Source organism: Mustela nivalis (genome assembly GCF_964662115.1).
Source record: "Mustela nivalis genome assembly, chromosome: 8".
Taxonomy (NCBI): Eukaryota; Metazoa; Chordata; class Mammalia; order Carnivora; family Mustelidae; genus Mustela; species Mustela nivalis.
This window is the reverse complement of record NC_139027.1, coordinates 14,322,795-14,346,553: the sequence shown is the minus strand read 5'-3', so window position 1 is coordinate 14,346,553 and position 23,759 is coordinate 14,322,795. Positions and strand designations below refer to the sequence as shown.

General features: G+C 45.4%; 1 protein-coding gene across 2 annotated transcripts; it reads left to right on the top strand.

Annotated features, from left to right (window-relative positions):
* Positions 1-873: 873 nt before the first annotated feature.
* Positions 874-22,624, top strand: MATN3 (matrilin 3). Of its 2 annotated transcripts, XM_082744188.1 has the most exons (8): positions 875-1,138; positions 6,195-6,761; positions 9,640-9,765; positions 10,518-10,643; positions 11,959-12,084; positions 15,581-15,706; positions 19,303-19,409; positions 21,677-22,624. In XM_082744188.1, exons 1-8 carry the CDS (start codon positions 955-957, stop codon positions 21,734-21,736), a joined length of 1,422 nt encoding a protein of 473 aa, XP_082600314.1. In that variant the 5' UTR covers positions 875-954; the 3' UTR covers positions 21,737-22,624. The 2 variants fall into 2 exon arrangements, with proteins under 2 accessions (XP_082600313.1, XP_082600314.1); XM_082744187.1 differs by lacking the exon at positions 21,677-22,624 and having other exon boundaries at positions 874-1,138; positions 19,303-19,472.
* The last annotated feature ends 1,135 nt before the right edge of the window (positions 22,625-23,759 follow it).

Below are 23,759 nucleotides of genomic sequence, written 5' to 3'. Positions count from 1 at the left end.
GGTTTTAGGACCCAGCTCAAACCTCACCTGTTTCTAGAAGCTTTCCTGCTTTGCTCAGGAGGAGACAGTCTGTTTTCCCTGAATTCACCATGTTCCCTGAGACCATTTATGCTTTTCTCCCAGTAGACAGTTCTCCGAGGGTCCCCTCAGGGGCCCCAGCCCCGTTGCTGCCACCATCCCTCTTCCGGAGAGGACCTGGGGTCTCGGGAGCGCCTTCGAAGCCTCTGTTGGTACAGGCGGGCCTCCCAGCTGCCAGGGGGTTCTCTGGGGAATGTATGTTTGACTTTCTATTCCTGGTAATATAAGTTCAAATGTTTACGGATGTTTGAAGCTGGGATGAAAGCGTTCCTATTCATGCTGCTAGAATCTGTGAGGCTTCTTTCTCTTTTACTGAGAGCCCACAGCAAAACTGGGGTGACTTGGCTGGGGAAAGGAATGCAGTGTGAGGAGCGAGATGAAACCTCGCCGCAGGCACCGCTGCCGGGAGCGGGAAGACAGAGCCCGGGGCCCCCTCGGCTGGGGCCGGGGGTCAGGCCTGCTGGGGCAGCGGGAGAGCGCAGGGCGGGCGGAGTGGGCCGGGGGTTCGCAGGCCTGAGCGCAAGTCCCGGGAGAGGCGGAGCGCGGCCAGGAGGCGCCCGGCCTTGCCCACCCAGACGAGACCCGGCGGGGGCCTCCGCGCGCGGGACTTCGGGCACCGCGCCGCCGCCGGCCTGCCCCAGACATTCCGTTTCTGCCGCCGGAATGCGCGGACAGGATCCCGCGGGTCCCGGGCTCGGAGCCCGGCGGCTCCACCCGCGCTCCAGCGGTGGGCGGGGCGCGGGGCGGGGCCACGGGTGGGCGGGGCGCGGGGCGGCGGGACCTTTAAATTGGCCGCCTCGGCGCGGGGCCCAGGCTCTTGGCTGCTGGAGCGATCGAACCTTCGACGACGACACCTGCAGAAGTGCGGAGCCCGCCATGCCGCGTCACCTCTCGGGACTGCTCCTGCTGCTCTGGCCGCTGCTGCTGCTGCTGCCCCCGACCCCCGCCGCCCCCGGCCCCCTGGCCCGCCCGGGTTTGCGGAGGCTGGGCACGCGGGGCCCAGGGGGCAGTCCCGGGCGCCGCCCTGTCTCCGGCCAGCCCGGCGGGGCCCGAGGCGCAGGTACGCGGGGGGAGTGGGACCCCCGCCTGGGAGGGACGCGAGCGGGCACCGGGGAGGGACAGCCGGCAGGAGGGAGGTGGGGAGGACCGGGCGGGAGGGATGGGTGGCAGGGGAAGCAGGGCATCCAACAGGAGAAGCCCCGTGCAGCCGCCAAGTGTTCCTGCGTCCCAGCCTGAGCCAGACTGCGGTGCAGGAGAAAGAATCTCCTCCCCGATGAGACCTGTGGGGAGACGGGTCCAGGCAAGGGAGCGGGATGTCCAAAGTCACTCATAGTCGGGACTCGAATTTGGGTCGCCTGAAGCTCAAACTCCAGCCTCTTCCCTCTGCAATTTGGGCCTGGAGGATGGGGCGGCTGGGGACACAGACGACCTCCCCGCCTCTGTGCCAACCCCTGCCTCTGTGCAGCTGAACGAACCCTTCCTGAGATTCTGCCTTTAGTGTCTGGAAATCACTTCACCTATAGCCCCAGATCAGGGTGACCCTCCCTCTCCTGGATACACCCTTCAAGCTGTCTCAGTCCAGTCTAGGATGTGGACCAGAATTTGGACTGGAATTCACACCAGGGAGTGGGGGTGGGAAGCCAAAAAGGAAACCAGAGGGGGCAGCTGGATGGCCAACACCTCTCTTGTAACCATCCTGGTCTCCACGTCTTCTGCCGCTGACCAGGTGTTCTGCTTGAACTGACTGGGTCCCAGTCCCAACCTGTACTCTCTTAGATCCTCAAACACCCAAGACACTGAGTCTTTGGCAAACAATTTTCCATTGCCCTTTTGGTCAGTAGTTAGTTCCTGGGGCAGAGGTTCCTAGAGTAGCAGAGCTGGAAGACCACCCGTCACAATCCCTGAAAGCATGTAAATTGAGGCTTACCAAATGACCCAGCAAATCTGTCAGGGCTCAGAACAGAACTCAGGGCTCCAAAATCCCACACAAGGATCTTTCCGCAGCTACATCCTACCAAGCTCTTAAAATGGGTTTACATAAAATTTTATCTTCATTATGAAAATGTCCAGTTTCGGTCTTGCTGAAGAGGAGAGGCTGCACCAAACTATTTTCTGGGTCTCCAGTCTCATTCATGCCTCAGGTTGATTTGCTTTGTCTATCCCCTTCTGCATCTTTCTGGATAATGTTGAGAAAGAGCACAAAGGATTCCTTCCTGCATCAGCCCCAAGGGGCTGGATTTGAAATGGTGAAAGCATTGTGTTTGAGCCAGGGAGTACCAGGATTCACAAGGGTTAAATTTAGGGGGTAGCCTGCTTTGCTCCAGGCTGGGGTGGTGGGGTTGGGCAGTGTAGGGATGCCTTTCTTCTAAAAGGTAACCTTGCCTCTGGTCTTGACCCATCTCCCTTGGGGATGAGACTGGGAGAGGGAGGAGGGATTCCTTAAGGGGTGTTTGAGTTCCCCCGCATTACTTGGATCCAAGCTGATCTTGAATGATAATCCTTTAATAAACATTACGTTTCACCCTTTCCCAAACGCCCTCCCTTTTCTGCAACCAGAAATGTCTATGCTTTCCTATAGGCTTTTATTTCTAGCAGAACTATAAAAAAAATCAGCATAGTTTTAAGTTTGGAAATCTTTAAGGAAGTTTAGATTCTCACTTTCTTGCTTTCTGAGAATCAAAGCGCTGCTTTCTAGTATAGGGGAGTGAGATTCCAAAACAGTGACGTTGCAGAGGGAGTCCAAATCAAGAAGTAACCAGATGCTCAAGGAATTTCCCGTCATCTGAGTTGAGCCCCTGTATTAGTTTTCTATTGCTGCTGTAACAAATTAGCACAAACTCAGTGACTTAAAAACAATACACATATATTATCTAAGAGTGCTATAGACCAGAAGTCCAACACTAGTCTCAGATGTCTAAAATTGTGTCAGTAGGGCTGTGTTCCTTTGGGAAGGATCTAGGGGAAACTATCTTTGCCTAGTTCAGCATGAAGAGGTTACCTTCACTCCTTGACTCATGGCTTTTTCCCCATTTTCAAAGTCACTGAAAGAAGTTTGGGTCCTTCTCACATCTCATCACGGTGATCTCCTCTCGTGCCTCTCTCTTTTTTTACTTTTAGGGGCCTCTGTAATTAAAATTTAGGACGCCCCCTAAAATTCAGGATAAAATCCCCATCTCGGGGTCATTAACTTAATCCATCTGCCAAGTCTTCTCCTCCTTCTCCTCCTTCTTCTTGCCATGTAGAGTAACATACGTCCAGGTTCCAGGAATTAGGAGATGGATATTTTGGGGGGCAAGGGAGCTTTATTCTGCCCACGACACCCCCTGTAGCCTCCATAAAGGATTCCATGTGAGAAGGAAGGAATCATGCACATATACCATAAGAACATAACCTTGACATGAGTCAGGACAGGATTTGGGTATTTGGGTTGTCAAATCTAGGTCTCATATCGACACGTATTTTTCCTTTTATTCTAATTATGTACAAGTACCTACATCCATGTCCAGGAAGGATTTTCAATAGGATTCTTCTTCCTTGCTCCTGATACATGGTAATCAAGGGATGAAATGAGATTTGGGAGGGTTTTTTTTTTTTTTTTAAGATTTAATTCCTTTTGACTTAACTAAATACATGACATATAGCATACTTCAGGGCAGTAGCTCAAAATCAACAAGCAGGATGTTTACTAGGTACATGATATAATGTTGATTTTGTGTGTCTGTGTCTGTGTGTATGGTGGAAAATATGGTTTCAGAGAGAGGCAGCCATTCAGTGAAAAGCCCCTTTAGGTTGGGAGTCAGGAAACCTGGAGTCCTATCCATGACCTGCTGTTTTCTGGCTCACCCACCTTCCAAACCTCAGGCTTCTCACCTGTAAAATGGGTATAAAAGCAACTTCTGCACCTCTGACTTCACAGGATTGTTTCTTTTGTGCCTTAAGATCTCTATAACATTATTGAAAGTGAAGTATGATTTATTTTCTTAATTGAATACGTCCAGGAAGCAGGATAAAACCAGAGGATAGTTTTCTGTTTTTAGAAGAAAACTCTCTAGAGGCATCATTCCTGTTCCAGATAGGGCTTTTTTTTTTTTTTTTTTTTTTGGTCACAAACTGTCTCGTGTAGGAGTTTGTTTTGAAACCATCTTTTTCCCTTAGTCACCGAGTAAATTGCCTTCTTACACTAGTGTTACCTTCCAGCCCCCTGTCAGGAAAAGAAAGAACCCTGGTTGATGCTTCATGCCCAAGCATTAGTTACATTTCCATTTAGGACTTGGTGTGTATGACGAGTTGTGTGTGTGTGTGTGTCTGTAGAGGAGGAAGAATGACTTGAAAAAGATGTTTAGTAACTGGCTTTCCTCTCTTTTGGACTTGATTTTGGTGGCTAGGAGAGAGAGTTTAGGACAAGATTGGGGGAAAAGGAAGAAAGAACAAATGAAAATGAAGATGTGTCTGATTTTTTTTTTTTTAAGATTTTATTTAGGGGCATCTGGGTGGCTCAGTTGGTTAAGCATCTGCCGTTGGCTCAGGTCATGATCCTGGGGTCCTAGGATGGAGCCTCATGTTGGGCCCCCTGCTCAGTGGGGAGTCTGCTTTTCCTCCTTCTGCCCCTCCCCCTTGCTCACACTCTTGCTCTTTCCCTCTGAAATAAATCAGTAAAATCTTAAAAAAAAATTTTTTTTTTCTTTGAGTGTGAGAGAGAGGGTGTGAGCTGGGAGTAGGGACAGAGGGAGAGGGAAAAATCAGGCTCCACCCAGCAGGGAGCCTGATGCAGAGCTCCCTCCCAGGACCCCAGGATCATGAAGGTAGACCCTTAACTGACTGAGTCACCCAGGTGCTCCAAAGATGTGTGGTGGTGTTACAAGGAGCTTGTTTTTTTTTTTTTTTTTTTTAAGATTCACTTATTTATTTTAGAGAGAGAGAGAGAAAGAAAGAGAGGGAGGGACAGAGGGAAAGGGAGAGAGAATCTCAAGCAGACTATGCGGTGGGCAGGGAGCCAGCGTGGGGCTTGATCTCACCCCTGATACCATGAACTGAGCTGAAACCAAGAGTCAGAGCCTTAACCTACAGCGCCTTCCAGGGGTCCTGATGCTTGGAACTTTAGAGGAGGAAAGATACAAGCTTCTTTGCTTTTGTAGCCCCGGGGCTAAAACATGGTAGGTCCCCCAAAAGAATTTGGTGAATGAAAAAATGAAAGGGGTGACTACAAGAGTTTGGTGGGGGCAGAGGGGAGACACAAGTGGACTTCTCTGCTCCTGAAAACCAGACACGCAGAATTGGAAGCACAACCGACATGGATCAGATTGTCATTCCTCTTCTCACGGTTAAGTATCTCAGGCTCACGGGGCCCCAGAGTTCACTAAACCTGATGAATGATGGGAAGGAGGGGGCACTTAGGGCTACTGTGGGGGCAGTTTTTGTCTCATTGGTGGGGGAGTAGAAGAAGGAAGCTTCCAGAAAAGCACCAGTGTGTTTGCCTTGAAGTCTGCCATTGCTTGAGGTGTATGAGGATTGGACAGGGCAGCGAGGCTATTCAAGGCCACTGTCCCATTGTGCCATGGCTGAGGTGCCCAAGAAAGGTCTGGAAACCATTCATTCCTGGGAGGCCAGCAGAACCTTGGGAGCAATGCTGAAGCAGAGGAATGAGGTTCTAGGGGGAAGTTTGGGGTTCAGCCAGCCTTAGCCAGCCTATTGGAGAAGCTTCTCCCCTCTGTGTGAATCCTCATTAGGGAATTTGGAAGGACCTTGGTGCTTTTAGCATCTTTTTTTTTTTTTTTTAAGATTTATTTATTTATTTGACAGAGATCACAAGTAGACAGAGAGGCAGGCAGAGAGAGGAGAGGAGGAAGCAGGCTCCCCGCTGAGCAGAGAGCCCGATGCAGGATTCGATCCCAGGATCCTGGGATCATGACCTGAGCCAAAGGCAGAGGCTTTAACCTACTGAGCCACCCAGGCACCTGGTGCTTTTAGCATCTTAAGGGAGGATGATGGTCTTGGCGAAAGGTAGCAAACAGGAGGGCCTCCAACCGCAGGGCTCTTCGGGTATGAGGACCGCCCCATTTCCGGCTGGGATGACGTCATTGCTCAGCTGTGCCCGTCCTCCACACCCTTCTTCGCAGGTGTTTGCAGGAGCAGGCCCTTGGATTTGGTGTTCATCATCGATAGTTCCCGCAGTGTGCGGCCCCTGGAGTTCACCAAGGTGAAGACCTTTGTCTCCCAGATAATTGACACTCTGGACATTGGGGCGGCAGATACACGGGTGGCAGTGGTGAACTATGCTAGCACCGTGAAGATTGAGTTCCATCTCCAGGCCCACTCAGATAAACAGTCCTTGAAACAGGCTGTGGCCCGGATCACACCCCTGTCTACAGGCACCATGTCCGGCCTGGCTATCCAGACAGCAATGGATGAGGCCTTCACGGTGGAGGCAGGAGCTCGGGGGCCCACTTCCAACATCCCTAAGGTGGCCATCATCGTGACAGATGGGAGGCCCCAGGACCAGGTGAATGAGGTGGCGGCTCGGGCCCGGGCATCTGGTATTGAGCTCTATGCCGTGGGCGTGGACCGGGCAGACATGGAGTCCCTCAAGATGATTGCCAGCGAGCCCCTGGACGAGCACGTTTTCTATGTGGAGACCTACGGGGTCATTGAGAAACTCTCCTCTAGATTCCAGGAAACCTTTTGCGGTAAGTCTTGCTCCCAACTAGAATATTCAGATATTGTGTCTCCCAAGAAAGAGATTTCTTCTTCTTCTTTTTTTTTTTTTTTAATTTTTTTTTGGTAGAAACTTTATGGAAAACTAAAATATAAGCAGTGCTTTTCTTCAGTTTTTTTACCAGCTTAAACACACCTTGTTGGTTTAGGAATATAGAGTTGCTTTATATATAACTTGGTTTGCTCATAAAAATCTTCGTGTTTGCATTAGAAATGTGAAGGTCTAGAAATATCCAGGATAAATGATCCTGCTGTTCCCTGATGGGGTCAGAAAAAAATACAAATAAAAAAACTCAAGACTTTTCTTTTCTCCCCTCTGCCCACAACTCCATCTTCTCCCGATATTTTCTTTAGCTTTACCATCTCCGGCTTTAACAGAACTCTGCCTGTTTTCCTGCCGAAGACGGTGAGCAGCATCTGTCCGCCCGTGGAAGGATCCCTCGGCTTTCTGGCATAACTGGCAGTTAGGGTTTTGCTTATTTTCTGCATCCTCTAGTTTTCAGATTCTGTTCTTCCTCTGATTATTCTTTGTGGAGGGACAGGATTAGGAACGGGGGTTGGGGGAAGGGTTGAGATTTCAGTTCACTTGGGAGATAGCGAGAAGCAGATTTTTAAAAAAAATCTTGGATTTTTTTTGTTACAGTCCTTCTTTCTTTTTTCCTTTAGGATGCAGTTTGAATATGAGCATGCTAATTTTTTTTTTTGTAAGATTTTATTTATTTATTTGAGAGAGAATGAGTGAGAGAGAGCACGAGAGAGGAGAAGGTATACAAGAGGGAGAAGCAGACTCCCCAAGGAGCTGGGAGCCCGATGCGGGACTCGATCTTCAAAGTCCGGGATCACGACCTCAGCCGAAGGCAGTCGCTCAACCAACTGAGCCACCCAGGCGCCCGAGCATGCTAATTTAATTGGAATTTTTAGCAGAATCAGTCAAATCCATGAATATGAATCCAGTTAAGGCGAGGCTTTAATCTTAACCACTGATCAGAATTATGAATGTGTGAGACGCATACTTTATTTTTAGGTTTGTTTTTTCTTTTTAAAAAAGATTTTATTTATTTATTTGAGAGAGAGAGAGAGCGAGTGAGCACAAGCAGTGGGGAGGGGCAGAGGGAGAAGCAGACTCTGCTAGGCAGAGAGCCTGATGTAGAACTTGATCCCAGGACCCTGGATCATGACCTGAGCTGAAGGCAGACACTTAACTGACTGAGCCACCCAGGCACCCAAGTTCCTTTTTTCCTTTGTATCCATCTATGTTTTGTCTTTGTATCTACCCATATTCATGCTTTATTATTACTATTATTTTTTATTTATCATTTAGAGATACAGTCTTTCAAAGCCTTCTGTGGAATTACCCAAACAAGTGTGGGCAAATTTCTAGTTCAGGTGAATTTTAAAATGTAGATACCTATGCTGTGTAACCTATGCCCCATCTCTTTACTCGATACGCATTAATTAATCTGATGCACTGATGATGCATGGATAAAATATTCCCTCCATATTATTAAGCAGTAGTCTGGGGATGGTGACGAGATATGAATTAGTAATTACAGTTGCAAATTTCAAGGAGGCTTTATATTGAAATTAATGTGGAACTCAGCAATCACCCCAGTTTGTCAGGAAATGGGAGATGAAGTCTTGGTCTAGAGCCAAGTTTGGCCTCAACTCGGCCAGACCTGGCTGGTGGCCCCTCGTCTTTCCTGTCCCAGGATACTGGGCCTTCACAAGCTGTTCTTGGCATTCCTTGGTTTCTCAAAAGAACGTGGCTTTCTTTCTCCCAGGAAAACCCCCTGTGCTTGTGGGTGAGAGCTTTTCCATAAAGACGCTGGTCTGTGGCAGAGTTGGGTCTCAAAGCTAGCACCTGGGGTTGGGCTTGAAGGCCATAAAGTAGCAAGTGGTGAGTGGCAATCTTTTCCTTCTGGTACAAAAGAACTGCTTGTTCTGGGGGAAAAAACGTCCTCTCTATGAAAAGGGACTGAGGGGTAGCTTGTTGTAGTCAACGGGTTGGAAAGATCATTCCATGAAAAGGCTCTTCTTGGGAAAATATTAACCTTGACCTGTTGCCAAAGCAGTCGAGGCTGGGTTACCTGCCCAGGGGTGCCAGCCTCCTCCAACAGGCCTCCTTGGTTTTCTCAGAAATGACTAAAATCATTTATTCTTCTTTCAAAACATGTTACTAGGAAAAAAAAAAAATCCAACGAGATACAAACACCTCCAGGAGTGAAAAGGTGAGGCTGCGGCTTCGCTGACGTAATCTTCCTTTTCTTTTTACCTGCTTGCATGGAGCTTGTGAGTCCACGCTCCTTGCAGATACTTGAGGCCCTGAAGTTTCACACCTGTAAGTTTAGGCTCCCACACCCCTGCTGCTCATTCGGAAGGCGGTTACCTGCCTTGCCCTCCACTGTTTGCATGATCAAGTACGTAATGCCGCCCCACTGAGTTCCAGGCGGAGGGACATGCCTGTGTGTGAATTCGTTTTGGCTCCAGCAGGACAATGATCTCATAGACTTTCCAGAAGTGCACTGAAGTAAATTCTTTTTCCTGGGCTAGGTGGAGACATTGAATAAAACATCAAGTTGTGTGACCACGTGAGTGTTGGCCTTCGGCTCCAAATTCAGAATTTCCTTTCTCTTTAAGAAAGCTGAAACAAAATCTGTAATTTTAAATTAGTAGCATCATTCATGTAAGAGTGGTGCTTCCAAGAAGCCAGAGGCAGAAGACAGGGCCAGTTTTTTATGACGAGCTCTCATTGAAAAGGAACCAGAGGGTGATGTCTTTTTGACAGGGAAGGAAGTATCTGGAACATTTCTTATGTGTTGATACTGATGATTGTCTACTTCCGGTGGGCAGCTCTGGACCCGTGTTTGCTTGGCACACACCAGTGCCAGCACGTGTGTGTCAGTGATGGGGAAGGCAAGCACCACTGTGAGTGCAGCCAAGGCTACTCCTTGAACGCCGATCAGAAGACATGTTCAGGTGAGGCCCGCTTCGGGGAGCTTGCCTGACTGGGGCTCAGCTAGACACCTGCCCTCCAGGTTTGGGACTGGCCTTATGCTTTTCTCTTAAATGCCTTTTGGTTGGTTCATGGTTGCTTATCAATGTTTTTCCTCTAAAATTGTTGGAGAAAAGTGAGGTAATACATGAATCAGCATCTTTATAGTACTTATAATTAGTTTTCAAGAAAAGGGTTAGTAGGGAAATGGGTTAGTCAGGAAGGGAGCCAGAACTCTCAGTCTTTTTGAGGATTTTGGAACTATTCCTGGATTTTACTTAATTAAGTACAAGCTGCTCCTTTGTCTCTGAGACCAGAGCTGCTCGCTGAATTTAGACACAGAAGAAAGTTTAGAGAGGTTCTTACTCATCTGGCATATGACTACTCACATAAAGTAAGTAAAGATGGGATCTAGGTCCATTTTTTTTTTTTAAATCCTCAAAAAAAGTCTTGAGAGGAAGGAAACTTAGAGATCATTTAATTCAACCTACTCATTTTATAGATGATGAACTTGAGACCCAGGGAAGGAAGATGACTTACCCATGTCATGGGGTCTGTGAGTGAAAGAACCAGCACAGAAATCAGTTCCCAACCTCCTGTCCTGTGGCCTTTCTGTTGCGCTAGGCCACCTCCCATTTTAATACCTGTATGTGTGTGTGTGTACCTGTGGTGGTGACCTGTAATTAATTTACCACGTTTTCCTGTGTTTCCATTTGTCCTGATGGTCTTTTGGCAGCTATCGATAAGTGTGCGCTGAACACTCACGGCTGTGAACACATCTGTGTGAACGACAGAACTGGCTCTTACCACTGTGAGTGCTACGAAGGTTACACCCTGAACCAAGACAGGAAGACTTGTTCGGGTAAGTGGAGGGGGGCTTTCTTTTTGCTACCTCCCGGTCTGCATTCCCCCCCCAGCCGGTGTTGGAGGGGTAAGGCACACTGACCCGGCACTTGGTTGGTTTTTCTCTCTTGGGCCTTGTAGCCAGCCCTGGCAGTGCTTTCCAAATGCTAAACACAGTGTAGTAAGTTAAAATCGAAGAATGCTCCACAAGACACTTATTAACTACAACGGGATAAACAGTTCCTTCCTAGTGGAGAGACCTGGCAGACACCCCTTCAACCAGGTGACCAGAGGGAACCCCACTAGTCGTGACCCGCAGTGACATCATGCCTCACCTCACACGATGTCCTGAGGGCACAGTAGCGCTTCTGTTGTCTTCTTTAAATATTTAGCCTCAGGAGGAAACTTCAAACAAACCCAAACTGAGAGACATTCTACAAAGTAATTTTCCAGTGATTTTCAAAGCTGTCAAGGTCATGAAAGGCAAAGATGGAGGAAGTGTCCCAGAGAAGAGGGGACTAAGGACATGTTACAGTGAAGTACAATGTGGACCCTGGATTGGGTCCTGGACCGGAAAAAGGGCGTTAGTGCTAGAACAAATGACAACATTTTACTAAGATCTGTGGATTAGTTAATAGCATCATTGTGTTAGCGCTAATTTCCTGGTTTTGATAATTGTGCTATGGTTATATGGGACGTTAACGCTCAGGAAAATAGGGAGAAGTACAGAACTTTCTGTGCTGTTTCTGGAACTCTTCCGTATGCCTGCAGTGATTTCAAAATGAAAAGTTTAAAGACAAGAAAATAATTACCACGTTCATGTATAGAAAAGTGCATTGAGTGACAGTTTGGGTCCTGAGTTCTGATGCTGCTCTGAGTCGGCTGGTCTCCTCTAGATTCAGCTTCTTCACTTAGAACAGGGAGGGCTGAATTACAGTTCCTTCCCACTCAAGTTTGGCGTCTTTCTGATTCTAGTGGAATTAGCCACACAATCGTTGGTACACCCCTGATTCAGTGTAAATACAATAAACCTAAGAGGAATGCTTTAGTAATTATATATTTATTTAGTATTTATGAGATACTTAGATTCTAAAAACTCAGTCTGGATGATTTTGAAAAAGCAGTTGGGAAAAAGGAAGAATAAGGACTGTGTGTAGGATTTCGCTAAACACCGCTAACTTCTGGTATCAGCCCATAGTTCGGATGGCTGTGGAAGGTTTCCAATAGGTTTGCCTCTTATATATTTCTAGCCACAGGTAAGAAGATTTCTATATATGGGTAATAAAAGACTTCTCCACTTTTAATTGCTTTTCTCCTGGAATTTTCTTTGGTAGCTCAAGACCAATGTGCCTTTGGTACACATGGCTGCCAGCACATTTGTGTAAATGACAGAGATCGGTCCCATCACTGTGAATGCTACGAGGGTTATACTCTGAATGCTGACAACAAAACGTGTTCAGGTAAGGTCCACTCAACAAATTCTTTCCCAGCTGGCTCTATCTATGGCAGTGAAACCAACTTGCAATGGACACAGCAAGAGACTCTTAAAGATACTTAACGAATCAGACTCTACACTTTCTATCCTGCTTATAGACCAAGGCACGCATTGCTCAGACAGTGAGCTCACTTGATTTTGCAAATATATCTCACTTCAGAAATGGGTAGGGCGTGAGGGATATGAGAAAAGCTAACTGAATGTAGGATCCTTATCCAGGAAAATGTTATAGCTCTGTACACTGGGGACTTGTGAAGCAAATGGGAACTTTAGAGGAAGTCAGTTGAAAACAGTAACTATTTGGTGTGATAGGCTGAACTGATCTTTTTCCAATTAAAACTTGCCCTGGAACTTTTCTGTAGCGTTAATCTTAAAGCTGGATCGTTTTAGTAAAGGAGACTTTGTCAATGACTGAATTAGACCCACACAGATCTTCCAGTAAATGTGAAGTCAGTTGTTCCCTGACGGTTTCTAGATGATCAGTCTTCTGTGAGTCTGAGCCTTATGTCTTGGCAAATCCTCATTAATTTGATTTAAATTCACTGGCAGAGCAGGGTGACATTTATAATGTAAAAACACTTCTGAGAGAAATTCCTGCCTCTCAAGGCTGTGTTTAATTTTGGCCATTTTATTAGATTTTTATGTATATGCTCCTGTCCCTTGAGGAGAGATATTATGTGACCTTTTCGAGAGAGACTAAGGGAAATGGCACATGACCAATGCCCTTAAAAAAAAAAAAAGAATTTAAAGAGGACTGAGCACCTATTTTGCTCCCAGGACTGTGCAAAGCCCTGTGGGGATGTAAAGAAGCACATTTTCTGCCCCTGGGCAATTTACAGGCTGGGTGCAAAGAGAACCAACACCTTGAGGAAGCAGACTAGGCAGGGAGAGGGATGGACAGTAACGTAGGGCTGTGGAAGCCCGGGAGGCAGGCTGTCTGGGGAAGGGTGCAGACCATGTGGGCAGCAGGTGGGCCTCGAGGGTGGTGGAGGTTTAGACAGAGGACTGCAGAGCCGGATGGCCAAGGGGAATGGCTTGTGTTGGTTTGCTCCGGGGGTAGGACCAAGTCAGTTGGGGTGGAGAGGCCACATGGCTGCGCTTCTCAAATTGGTTACAGGTACCCCACTTGGTAGCTTAAGCAGCCAGGGTCATCGAAGACCTTGAAAAAGGACACTAAAATTTACATTTAAACTAACAGATATTGGAGCACCTGGGTGGCTCAGTCATTGGGGGTCTGCCTTCGGCTCAGGTCATGATCCCAGGGTCCTGGGATTGAGCCCCACATTGGGCTCCGTGCTCAGTAGGAAAGCCTGCCTCTCCCTCTCCCACTGCCCCTGCTTGTGTTCCCTCTCTACCCCTGTGTCTCTCTCTGTCAAATACATAAATAAAATCTTAAAAAAAAAACCCTAACAAATATTATGGAATAAATGGAACATTTTATTAAAAAAAAAATCCAAGATAATGTTTAGTTACGGCAGACTATTCCAGGCCATGCTCCGAGGTCACAGTACCCCATTTCTTCAGTGCCTACTGGATGCCATACATGGTTCTAGGCAGCTCAGACACAGTCACACCTTTATTATTGCTCATAGCCCCTGTATGAGGAAGCTGAGGCCCAGACAGGTTAAGTAACTTGCCCATGGTCACACAACTAGTGAGTCACAGAGCGAGGATTGGAACCTCGGCACTTGCTCTGGTGGTTACGCATGAGATCGCATGCCAAGCTATCATGTTTTGTGGCTGTACAGCACAGGGCAAGACTAGATGGTGGAAAGTTAAAGGGTTAGGAAGAAATATATCTATGGAGTCCAGTGCAGAGCAGTGTTTATACATTTTAAAGTAATAACAGCTACTGTTCTGAACTGGGGTACATAACATGGGTCACATCCCCACTAGTGGCCTGCTTTTCCCCCTGCTGGGCAGTACCACAAGGCTTGTAGATTAAATATGGAGCCCTAGAGCAGGGCCGGGGGTGGAGGCATGACCGTTGTTATCTATCGGGCAGCTTTAGGCTGGGATGAAGGGAAGAGTGAAACAGTCTACTGTTCTGCCTTTTTTTTTTTTTTAAATTTTAGAGAGAGAGTGAGCGAGCATGCACCTGTGCAGGGACAGGGACAGAGGGGGAGGGAGAGGAAGAGAGGGAGAATCTCAAGCTGACTCTGCGCTGAGTGCAGAGCCCCCTGCAGGGCTGGATCCCATGACCCTGAGAGCATGACTTGAGCCAAAACCAACAGTTAGACACTCAACCCACTAAGCCACTGAGGCACCCCCGACTATCCGGCATTGTGCTGGAAAAGTCTGGAGTAATGAAGGGGACTATCAGTGTTAGAGTTAAAAAGATACTCTACAATACACTATGGAGAGACTTGCCTTTCACTCAAAGCTCTTTCATAGGCAATAGTGGAAGTTTCCCAAGTGTGGAGGGACAAGCAAACAAGGAAACAAACTTGGTCCCTGGAATGACAGAGGAAGAACTTGTGTCTCCCGGGAAGAATTTCTGGGTTTATTAAACTCCTTTAGTTTAAACAGACCTGCTGTTTTCACTTATCCTGGGCCCCTCTAAATGTGGAATGAGCTGAGCATGGCACTTTTTTTTTTTTAAAGATTTTATTTATTTATATGACAGAGATCACAAGTAGAGAGGCAGGCAGAGAGAGAGGGGGAAGCAGGCTCCCCGCTGAGCAGAGAGCCAGATGCAGGGATGGATCCCTGGACCCTGAGATCATGACCTGAGCTGAAGGCAGAGGCTTAACCCACTGAGCCACCCAGGCGCCCCCCAAGCATAGCCCTCTGCTCTCCACTCAGATTTGGGCCAGCCGTCTTCCTCCTTGTGATAGATTTCTGGGACAGATAATAAGTGCTCCACTCTCCAAACCGACACCTCCCCTCACTGTCATCACTGTTGTCACTACCTCTGTGTGCATGGGTGTGCCGGCTGGAGTCTTCTGTCCTGCTTTGCACCCTTTCAAGGGCAGCCCTTAGCCCGCACAACACCCCCTTTATGTGCAGCGTCTGAGTTAGCTCCCTGTGCCAGTGGGTCCCTAATGCATTGTTTCTGGTGATGGTGAAGATGGTCCCTGTGTGGCTAGAGATGTGGGAGGCACTTGGAAGCATCCAGAGAGGCCGAAGGTTAAGTTCCAGAATGTAATCAGGACTCGGGCCAGCCCCAGCACTGCGGGCAGTTAGAAGAGAGGAGGCACCCCCTGTACCTGCGAGAAATGAGAAGGCAAGCGGGGAGGAGCCCAAGGTGGGAGCGCAGGGATGTGAGGCGGAGGAAGGGACGACGGGGCGTTCTCCTGGAAGGTGGGCGCGCTGTCGCCGGCCGCGCTGTCGCCGGCCGCGGACGGCTTCATTCTCAGCCCCTGCTGTGACTGCGCCGGGGCTTTTCTCTGCCAGAAAGCTGGGTCTCCTTCCGCGCTGTGACCTGGGACTATTTTCTCTCCTGCCCCGCGCCCGGGTAGTTCGCAGCGAGTGTGCTGGGGGCTCGCACGGCTGCCAGCACCTGTGCGTGGACGACGGGCCCGCGGCCTACCACTGCGATTGTTTCCCCGGCTACACCCTGAACGAAGACCGGAGGACGTGCGCAGGTACGGACTGTCCCTGCCACCTGTTGGGTTTGCGAGGCTCGTCTGCTAGGAGGCAGCTTTCCTGTCTAAGGCCGAAGCGCCGTCCCGAGGGGTCCGAGGCCCCCGGAGGCTCCCAGCTGTCTTCCCAATGAAGCAGGTGTCGCCGCCAGCCGTTCTAACCCCTAGGATTCCTTCCTCTTCCTTTCTGATTACAGTCTCTTCCTAAGTGGGATTGTCGTTGCAGTGATGGTAAGATACACCTGACGGCCGATTTCCCGCTTTCACCGTTTCGAAGCGTCTAGTTCGGTCCCACTCCCCATCCGCAGAACTTTATCATCCCAGACTGGAGCTCTGCCCCCATCCCCTTCTTTCCCCGCCCCGGGGTCCCCTCTCCTTTTCACCCTGTCACTCCCTTTGCCCCGGGGCTCCCTGCTTCCAGGTCCTGCGCTCCACCGTGTGCACACCTGGCTATGCTAGGAACGCGCCCTGCCCGTGTCCACCCTTCGCTGGGACCCCCTTCCCTCACCACTACCGCTTGCCAAAATCCAAGAACCACATCCTTGCCAATATTTGGTTTTGTTGGATTAAATTTTTGCCATTCTAGAGGAGGCAAAAAAAAGTGTCTCCCTACGGTCTTTATTTTTTCATTTCCTGGATACTTCCTGTATTTATTAGTCATTGGAGTTTTTTTTTTTTTTTTTTTTAATTGGGAAATGCTACCTATGCCCTTACTTTTCTCTTGGGTTTATTATATTTTTCTTACTGATACAATGGAACCCTGTGCATTTCCGGATATAAATTCTTTGTTGTTTTATGTGTGGCAAATATCTTCTAGTGCTTCTATTTTTACTTAAATGATGTCTCTGCAACAGTATTCATGATATTTTAGTTCTTAAGTTGTGTGGTAGCTTTATGAGTGTTTATTTTTATTATGCTTCATCACTTGCCTAAGTGTTCTCTAAATTGCTTTGTTTGAATCAAATACTACACAGTTGTGTTGGTATGTTTGTTTCTATAACTAAAGAACATGAATTAGTTGAATGAATGAATGAATTCAATGAACATAATTAATTGAACAGGTCTAGTTCAATTTTACCCCCTCTACCAGAGCTTCCCTTTTCCTTCTGATGAGCTCAGTCCTCTTTCAGCCCAGGACACCTTGTGCTGGAGTGACTTGTTCCTTCAACTGTTCCATCAACCCTTCGGTCAGCAGAGCGCCTACAATTTTCTGGGCACTGGGTGTATAATCGTGAACAGAACATGTATGGTCTTTGGTAACAGTCTAAGGGGCAAAGACAAGGAAAGAGCTATTTATAAAGAAGAGCTGTGAGAAAAGAACAGGGTCCTGAACCCATGAGGGTTGGGGGACCTCCTTCAGGTTGGGAGGGGCTCTCTGAGGAAGTAACACCTGAGACCTGAGGATCAGCGGTATTTAGGTTGGAATTGGGGAGCTGGAGGAAGAAGGGAGAGCGATGCCAAGGGCTGCCTGGCGACTTTAGGGGGAGCAGAGGGAATGGGAGAGGAGAGGAGTGGGGAGGCGGGGAGAGGGAGGGACTCGCCTGGTTGCCAGCGCCTGTGGCAACCACCACCAGCCAGGGAAGTGTGGTGTCGCTTTGAAGAGGGACGCAGGGGCTGAGTCATGCTGATCTTCTGGGGCAAGAGCAAGGAGTTTATATTTGGTTTTATAGAAGATGGGAAGTCACCGGAGAGTTTTGAGGAATGGGGTGACACGATTCTGTTTACATTTTCACAAGTCCCCCTGGCTGCTGTGTGGGTCTGAGGGGCTGACGAGCTGGGCCGGGGGTGGGGGGCGGCAGTCGGGATGGGGGGGGCGGCAGTCGGGATGGGGGGGGCAGTCGGAGACTGTTGCGGTGGTCCCAGGGTGGGTGAGGAAGGGGACAGTGGTGAGGAAAGCAAGCAGATTCCAGACACCTTCCGGAGGCAGAATGAACAGGATTTGGTGATAAAACAGATGTGGGGAACAGGCCGGGAGACGAATGAGGATGGCTTTCCTATTTCAGACTTGGTCAGAGTTTGAGGCGTGTGTGTTTATGCTCCCGGAGACAGTAACCTCCAACCCCTGGGGGCGGTCGATGTTGTCTATATTTCTGGCAACTTCCATAGCACCTGACAGTTACTAGTAGATATTTCTTCACTTGAAGTGAAGTATGGAACCTCTTCTTGGGGAGGGTGAGGATAGTAGGGAAGAGCTTGCTTTTAGGACTTGAATGTATCAGGGTACTAATATCTAGGCTACCCTATCTAGGGGTTCAATCCTCAGAGAACTCAGTCTTGGGGCATTTTTCTTCTCTTGGAAGATGGGGATTCCAGCCGCATTTATGTTGGATTACGTCCTGACCGCATTGGCCTAACCACTCACTTCTTTGCTCAGCAAGCATTCATGGAGCTGTTCTTCTAGATCTAGTACTCTTTCAGGTCTTGAGGAAGGAACTGGGGACATACAAATGCTTTGTAGTTTGTAGTGTACAAGTCTTGCACATCATTTGTTAATTTTAATCCTAAATTTTTATTCTTTTTGATGGTATTGTGAATGGGTTCATCTCCCAACTTACAGTTGTGCCACATCCCAATTTTAAAATTTTCTGTGAGTGTTTTAATTAGACTACCCCGCTGAGCCATCGTCCTCACAGAACTTACAGTTTATCAGGCAAGAAGCACTGGAAAAGCATCATGAGTGTCAATTATAGACTCTGTACAGGGATGATGGGGATGTACTTAATTTCAGTAGATACTTTCTGGCTTACCAACTGACTGATTTGGGCTGGCTGTCCCAAAAGACAACAGGATTTGGTCAGGTAGATAGATTTTATTTGATCAAATGAATTTATGGTCATCTTTGTTCTATATCCTTGTAGAATGTGGGAGAAAACATAGGAGCAAAAGACCATTCTCTGTCCTCAGATGACAATGGAAGATTATACATGGGAAGTTACTCTTATTTCTGTTAGGCAACTTTAGGCACTATGACAGTAGGGAGAGCTGCCTCACTGCATTTTAGAAAGAACTAGGAGTTAGCATTATCATTCTCCCAGGTTCTTTGCTTAACTGCTGATAGAAACCTAATTTCTACTTCCAAAGTATTTATGGGTAAGAATTAGAACTCTCCATTCAGACCATTCAATAGAATAATAGTCTGTATAAGAAATCAGGAATTATCTACTTTTAATTCTTGAAATATTTTGGCCAAAGAGAGAATTCTTTTCCTTATTTTCATTTCTTAATAGGGACACAGTACCATAATAAGATTAATTACCTTAGTTCTGCATTCTTGGCTCCCCCCTATGTCAACTTTTAAAAAATTTACTTTGTATCCTAGAAAGTTTCCAACACTCACAGAAGTAGAGAGAATATAAGGAACTCTCACATAGTCAATACCCAGGATTGATGACTGTAAACGTTTCCCAATATCTCATTCAGTTTCTTCTGTGACATTACTATTTCAGAGTATTTCCTCCTCTTTCTGTGTGCTCTTATATCCTCTTACCTCCTTGAAAATGCATTTAGTTAAGTCTTAAAAATGGAAGGACTGAATTACAGATTTCCTGATTTCTACGGTTTCTGATTAGCTATAACATTTTGTGTACTGTCGTCATCAGCCATTGAAGAAGCTCGAAGACTCGTCTCTACAGAAGATGCTTGTGGGTGTGAAGCCACCCTGGCCTTCCAGGAGAGGGTCAGCTCATATCTGCAGAGACTGAATGCCAAACATATCCTTTCTGGAAAGGTTTCTGCTTTAAGCCACCCTAGGTAGTACAACTGAGCCAAACATTTTAGGACATTCTGGAGGCTAAGGGCCTTATTCGTTATGTTTTAAGATGTGCAGAAGCAATACAGTGTTTATTTTTTTAGATAGATAGATTTTAAAATGTTTTAATAGACTGTTTTGCCCATTCAACATTTACATGCTAAAAGCTGCCCATTTCTTTCTCTAGTGCTTTTCCATAGAAGCTTATGCTGTGTTATTAACAGGTGGAGCTCTTATGCTATGGTTCCTTCATATGGGCTTTCTTAGTTCAGAATCTGTAGGTGTACAGGAGGTAGCTGATTAGTGAGGAGATGGCTCAGACGACACATACTTAACATAGGCTAGCCAGCTGGTTAAAAGCAGATTTCAAAATGTAGCACAGTCCCATCCAAGAAACTTTCAAAATCAGTTGTTTTTTTTTTTTTAAGATTATTTATTTATTTATTTGACAGAGAGAGCACAAGTAGGCAGAGAGGCAGGGAGAGGGAGAGGCAGACTCCCCATTGAGCCTTGAGCCGGATGTGGGACTTGATCCCAGGACCTTAGAATCATGACCTGAGCCGAAGGCAGCCGCTTAACCGACTGAGCCACCCAGGCACCCCCAAAATCAGTTCTTTAACTAAAGGAGTAATTCAGGAAGAGTACTTTTTCTTAGCTCAAGTTAACAACACTGTCTCTAGGTATCTTAGAGGCGTGGTGTTCAAATTGTGATAGGGGTAGGGGGGGAGCACAGAAAGTTTTACAAAAATCCATTTTCAAATCCTTAAATTGGCCTAACAAAAATGCTCCAGGGGGTTAGCCGACATTCTCTGTTCCCATCTCTCACTTTGCATTGTCATTCTTCTAACTTTACAAAAGGAAGGCACACTTTATCTAACCTGAGTCTGGTAGGGTGAATTTCTTGGAAGGGTAAAATCTCCGGAAAGCCAAACAAAGGGATAGTTCAACTGTTTTTTCATCAAGATTTCATGAACTCCCCCAATTTCTTTCACTAAAAGACTTTTTTTTTTTTTTAAGATTTTATTTATTTATTTGACAGAGAAAGATCACAGTAGACAGAGAGGCAGGCAGAGAGAGAGAGAGAGGGAAGCAGGCTGCCCGCCGAGCAGAGAGCCCGATGCGGGACTCGATCCCAGGACCCTGAGATCATGACCTGAGCCGAAGGCAGCGGCTTAACCCACTGAGCCACACAGGTGCCCTCACTAAAAGACATTTTTCCAGTGAAATTTTGCCTTTTATTTTTAGTAATTTTATGTCAAAACTTATAATTTATTTGTTTGATCAATTATGTGCTCATAATAGTTGTAATGATAATTCAACCCAGATGATTAAAAGAACTGGGGACCTTATGGTCAAAGAATATTAATTTAAAGGTAGTTTCAATATAAATGTATATATGCTTGTTGTTTGTATAAATTTACCTCAGAGAAGTCTCAGGGATCAAGAAAAGATTTTCAGCATTCAAAGTAGAATAAAATTCTGTGGAGAAAGTGGAAAGGAAATACGAATTCCTTTATTTTTAAATATTTGATTTTTAAAGATGGATAGTAGGTGTCCATTTGTATGGTGTTTATATATGGGGTACATTTGAAAGACTAATTTAGATTTTATTTTATTTTTTTAGTTAAATAAAAAAAAGATTTATTTATTTCAGAGCGAGGAAGGGTGCGGGGAGGGATAGCACGAGTGGTGGGGAGGGGAAGAGGAAAATGGAGAGGGGAAGCAGCCTCCCTGCTGAGTGCAGAGCCCAACACAGGGCTTGATCTCAGGACCCATGTGATCATGACCCAAGTGGAAACAGAGTCAGGTGCTTAACCAACTGAGCCACCCAGGTGTCCCTAGATTTTATCTTAAAAAACCCTCAATACTTACGATATGGCAGAAATGGCATATTTTGTAACAAAATCTTACGATGAAAATTTTCAAATAATTTAAATATGCACAGATATCTCTTATTTGTCAAAATTACTTTAGGGGACAAGAGCAAAAATGTTTGAAGACAGATGCTCTGTATCATCATCTCTGAAGACCACTGCTTTATAACATGCTCTCTAAAGAATAGAATTCCTGAGTTTTAGATTAAGGATTTGATGAGAAAATAATTTCACTTTTTCTTTATTTACTATAGAATGTAATTATTTTCTTTTATCTTGTATTGAAGTGTTTGAAAGTGTGTTTATGTTTTCTGATGTCTAAAAATAAAAGGCGTTGGCCTTAACAACTAGCCACTTGATGATATTTTGGGCAAGTTGCAAGCAGATGCATATGGACAAATACATCGTTGAATTACTCAGATTTTTCACCTGGATATATGGAGAGCTTGGTCTATTTAATATTTTTGCATACTTCAATGTTCCTGCTAATAATTTGCCATTGCAAATGCTTTAATATTACTGGATAAGTAGTATGAGGATCTTCTGGAGAATCAGTAGGACATAAACGCTCACATCCTTAAGAGCAAACTTTAGTGTCTCTAAGCTATGACTGTGAAATGATTCATAGGGAATAGAATGAAAAGTTTGGTATTTCTTTATTTACCAATTGAGCCATTTAATTTTTAAATGTTTATATTAGTAAGATAACCATTCTTAAAATGGGAACTTTTGATCTATTTTCTCTTGATAGTATTTGTAGTATAAACCAGTTTTATTATTGAGAGTGTAAATTATACAAGTATTTACGCATAAAAAAAGTTCATATAATTGAGGTAAATATAATTTAGAACTGTTTCTTTAATGCTTTGTTTTTTGCTCACTTTTTGCTGGAATATCACTGAAGCTGTGATCAGGGGATTATAACACACATATCAAGATCAAGTGAACACTACATGAAATATTGTAAGAAACACATAACTAAAGACTTTAGTTTTGAATTAAGTGTTATAACTTCTTACCAAGTTTTGGTAAAAAATCCTACATTATCTTTACAGTTTCACTTTAGGATCCAATCAAAATTATATACTTATAACTATTGATCTAACAAGTTAACAACAAACCCAATGTCGCCATTTTAAAGTTTAAGCTTAACTTTTCTTCACTTACATATTTAGTATATGTATTTTATTTTTCCGCTTGAAAGCTTATAGCTCTTAGGAGAAAACCGTCCTTTAAATTGTGACTACTCATTTTTTCTGTTTGTATTGTCTTTAGTATAATAAAAAGTTACTATCTTTATATATTATTGTCATGACTTTTTTTGGTGACCCATATCAATTTCATCTATTAACATATTTCCTTAAACTGAACTAACAAGTATTGAATATATGACGATTTCTGGTCAAAGGACTCAATGTTGTAACTCTTCCTATAATTTATCTCATACTTTTAAGGTTAAAAATGTAAGTTCAGGTTAAATAGGCTTTTATCAAGAATGTTATGGGAGGGGGAATAAAACAAAATTATCTAAATTTGAATAAAATAATGAAGTATAAAAATATAAGCACTTGAAATGTAAATATAACTTACAAATGTAAACCTAAAATCAGTAAAAAATCTAAAGAGAACCTTCAAAGGGAAGAAACAAAAAATAAATATATCAAGGCAGTGTATATTATATGAAACATACACTGTCATTTCTCACCATTTTTGAAAGTTGACTTGAAGCAGTATTATTTTCCAAACTTCAAGACAGGATCAGAATGTTGTTACAGAAGGAATAAATGACAGCTCATGTGCAAGCACTAGGGGAAGGTACTTAAAGAGGTGATTTTTCAAGAGTGTGACCATCTCTAGTTTCATCTCTTATACTTCACCGCTTGATTGGAATCCATGGCTTAGATAATTCTGATGTGTTTCATGAGCCCAGTCTAGGGAGCTCATTGTGCACCAGTGCCAACATATCTTCAGAATCTACAGTCTGACCTTGAAAAAAGATATACATTTAAAAACAAATAAATTATCTGAATGGGATGGCCGTTAAGTTTGGAAGTAATTTCTCAGGCAGACCTGATTTGTACATTTGGCTAGGCACAATTGGCAGAGAGGGTAGGAACATCACAGGACATATAAAATGGTCTCTGATGCACAAAGCACATTGGCTTGCTTAGATGCGGGTACCATAGTAAAGACATTTCCCTATCAAAGGAAAATCTAATTTTAGCTGAGGTTTAGATTTGATGGGAAAGGCACTGGGACCATTGTCAATTCTTGAGTGAGTGTGCTGGGTGAGGCAACAGACTCACTTCAAAGATCTGAACATTATTTGCCTGAAATGGGGAAAGACTAAGTGGGGGAATTAGCAGCTGCTGCTGCATAAAGTACGAGAGCGCTTATGCAATTCAACAGCAGGAGCCGCAGAATATGGTAAAAG

Excerpts from the sequence above, each read along its gene's own strand:
- MATN3 (XM_082744188.1), top strand. The coding sequence starts at position 955 with ATGCCGCGTCACCTCTCGGGACTGCTCCTGCTGCTCTGGCCGCTGCTG. Across the intron at positions 9,766-10,517 it reads CGATCAGAAGACATGTTCAG|CTATCGATAAGTGTGCGCTG; the intron begins GTGAGGCCCGCT and ends GTCTTTTGGCAG. Across the intron at positions 12,085-15,580 it reads TGACAACAAAACGTGTTCAG|TTCGCAGCGAGTGTGCTGGG; the intron begins GTAAGGTCCACT and ends GCGCCCGGGTAG.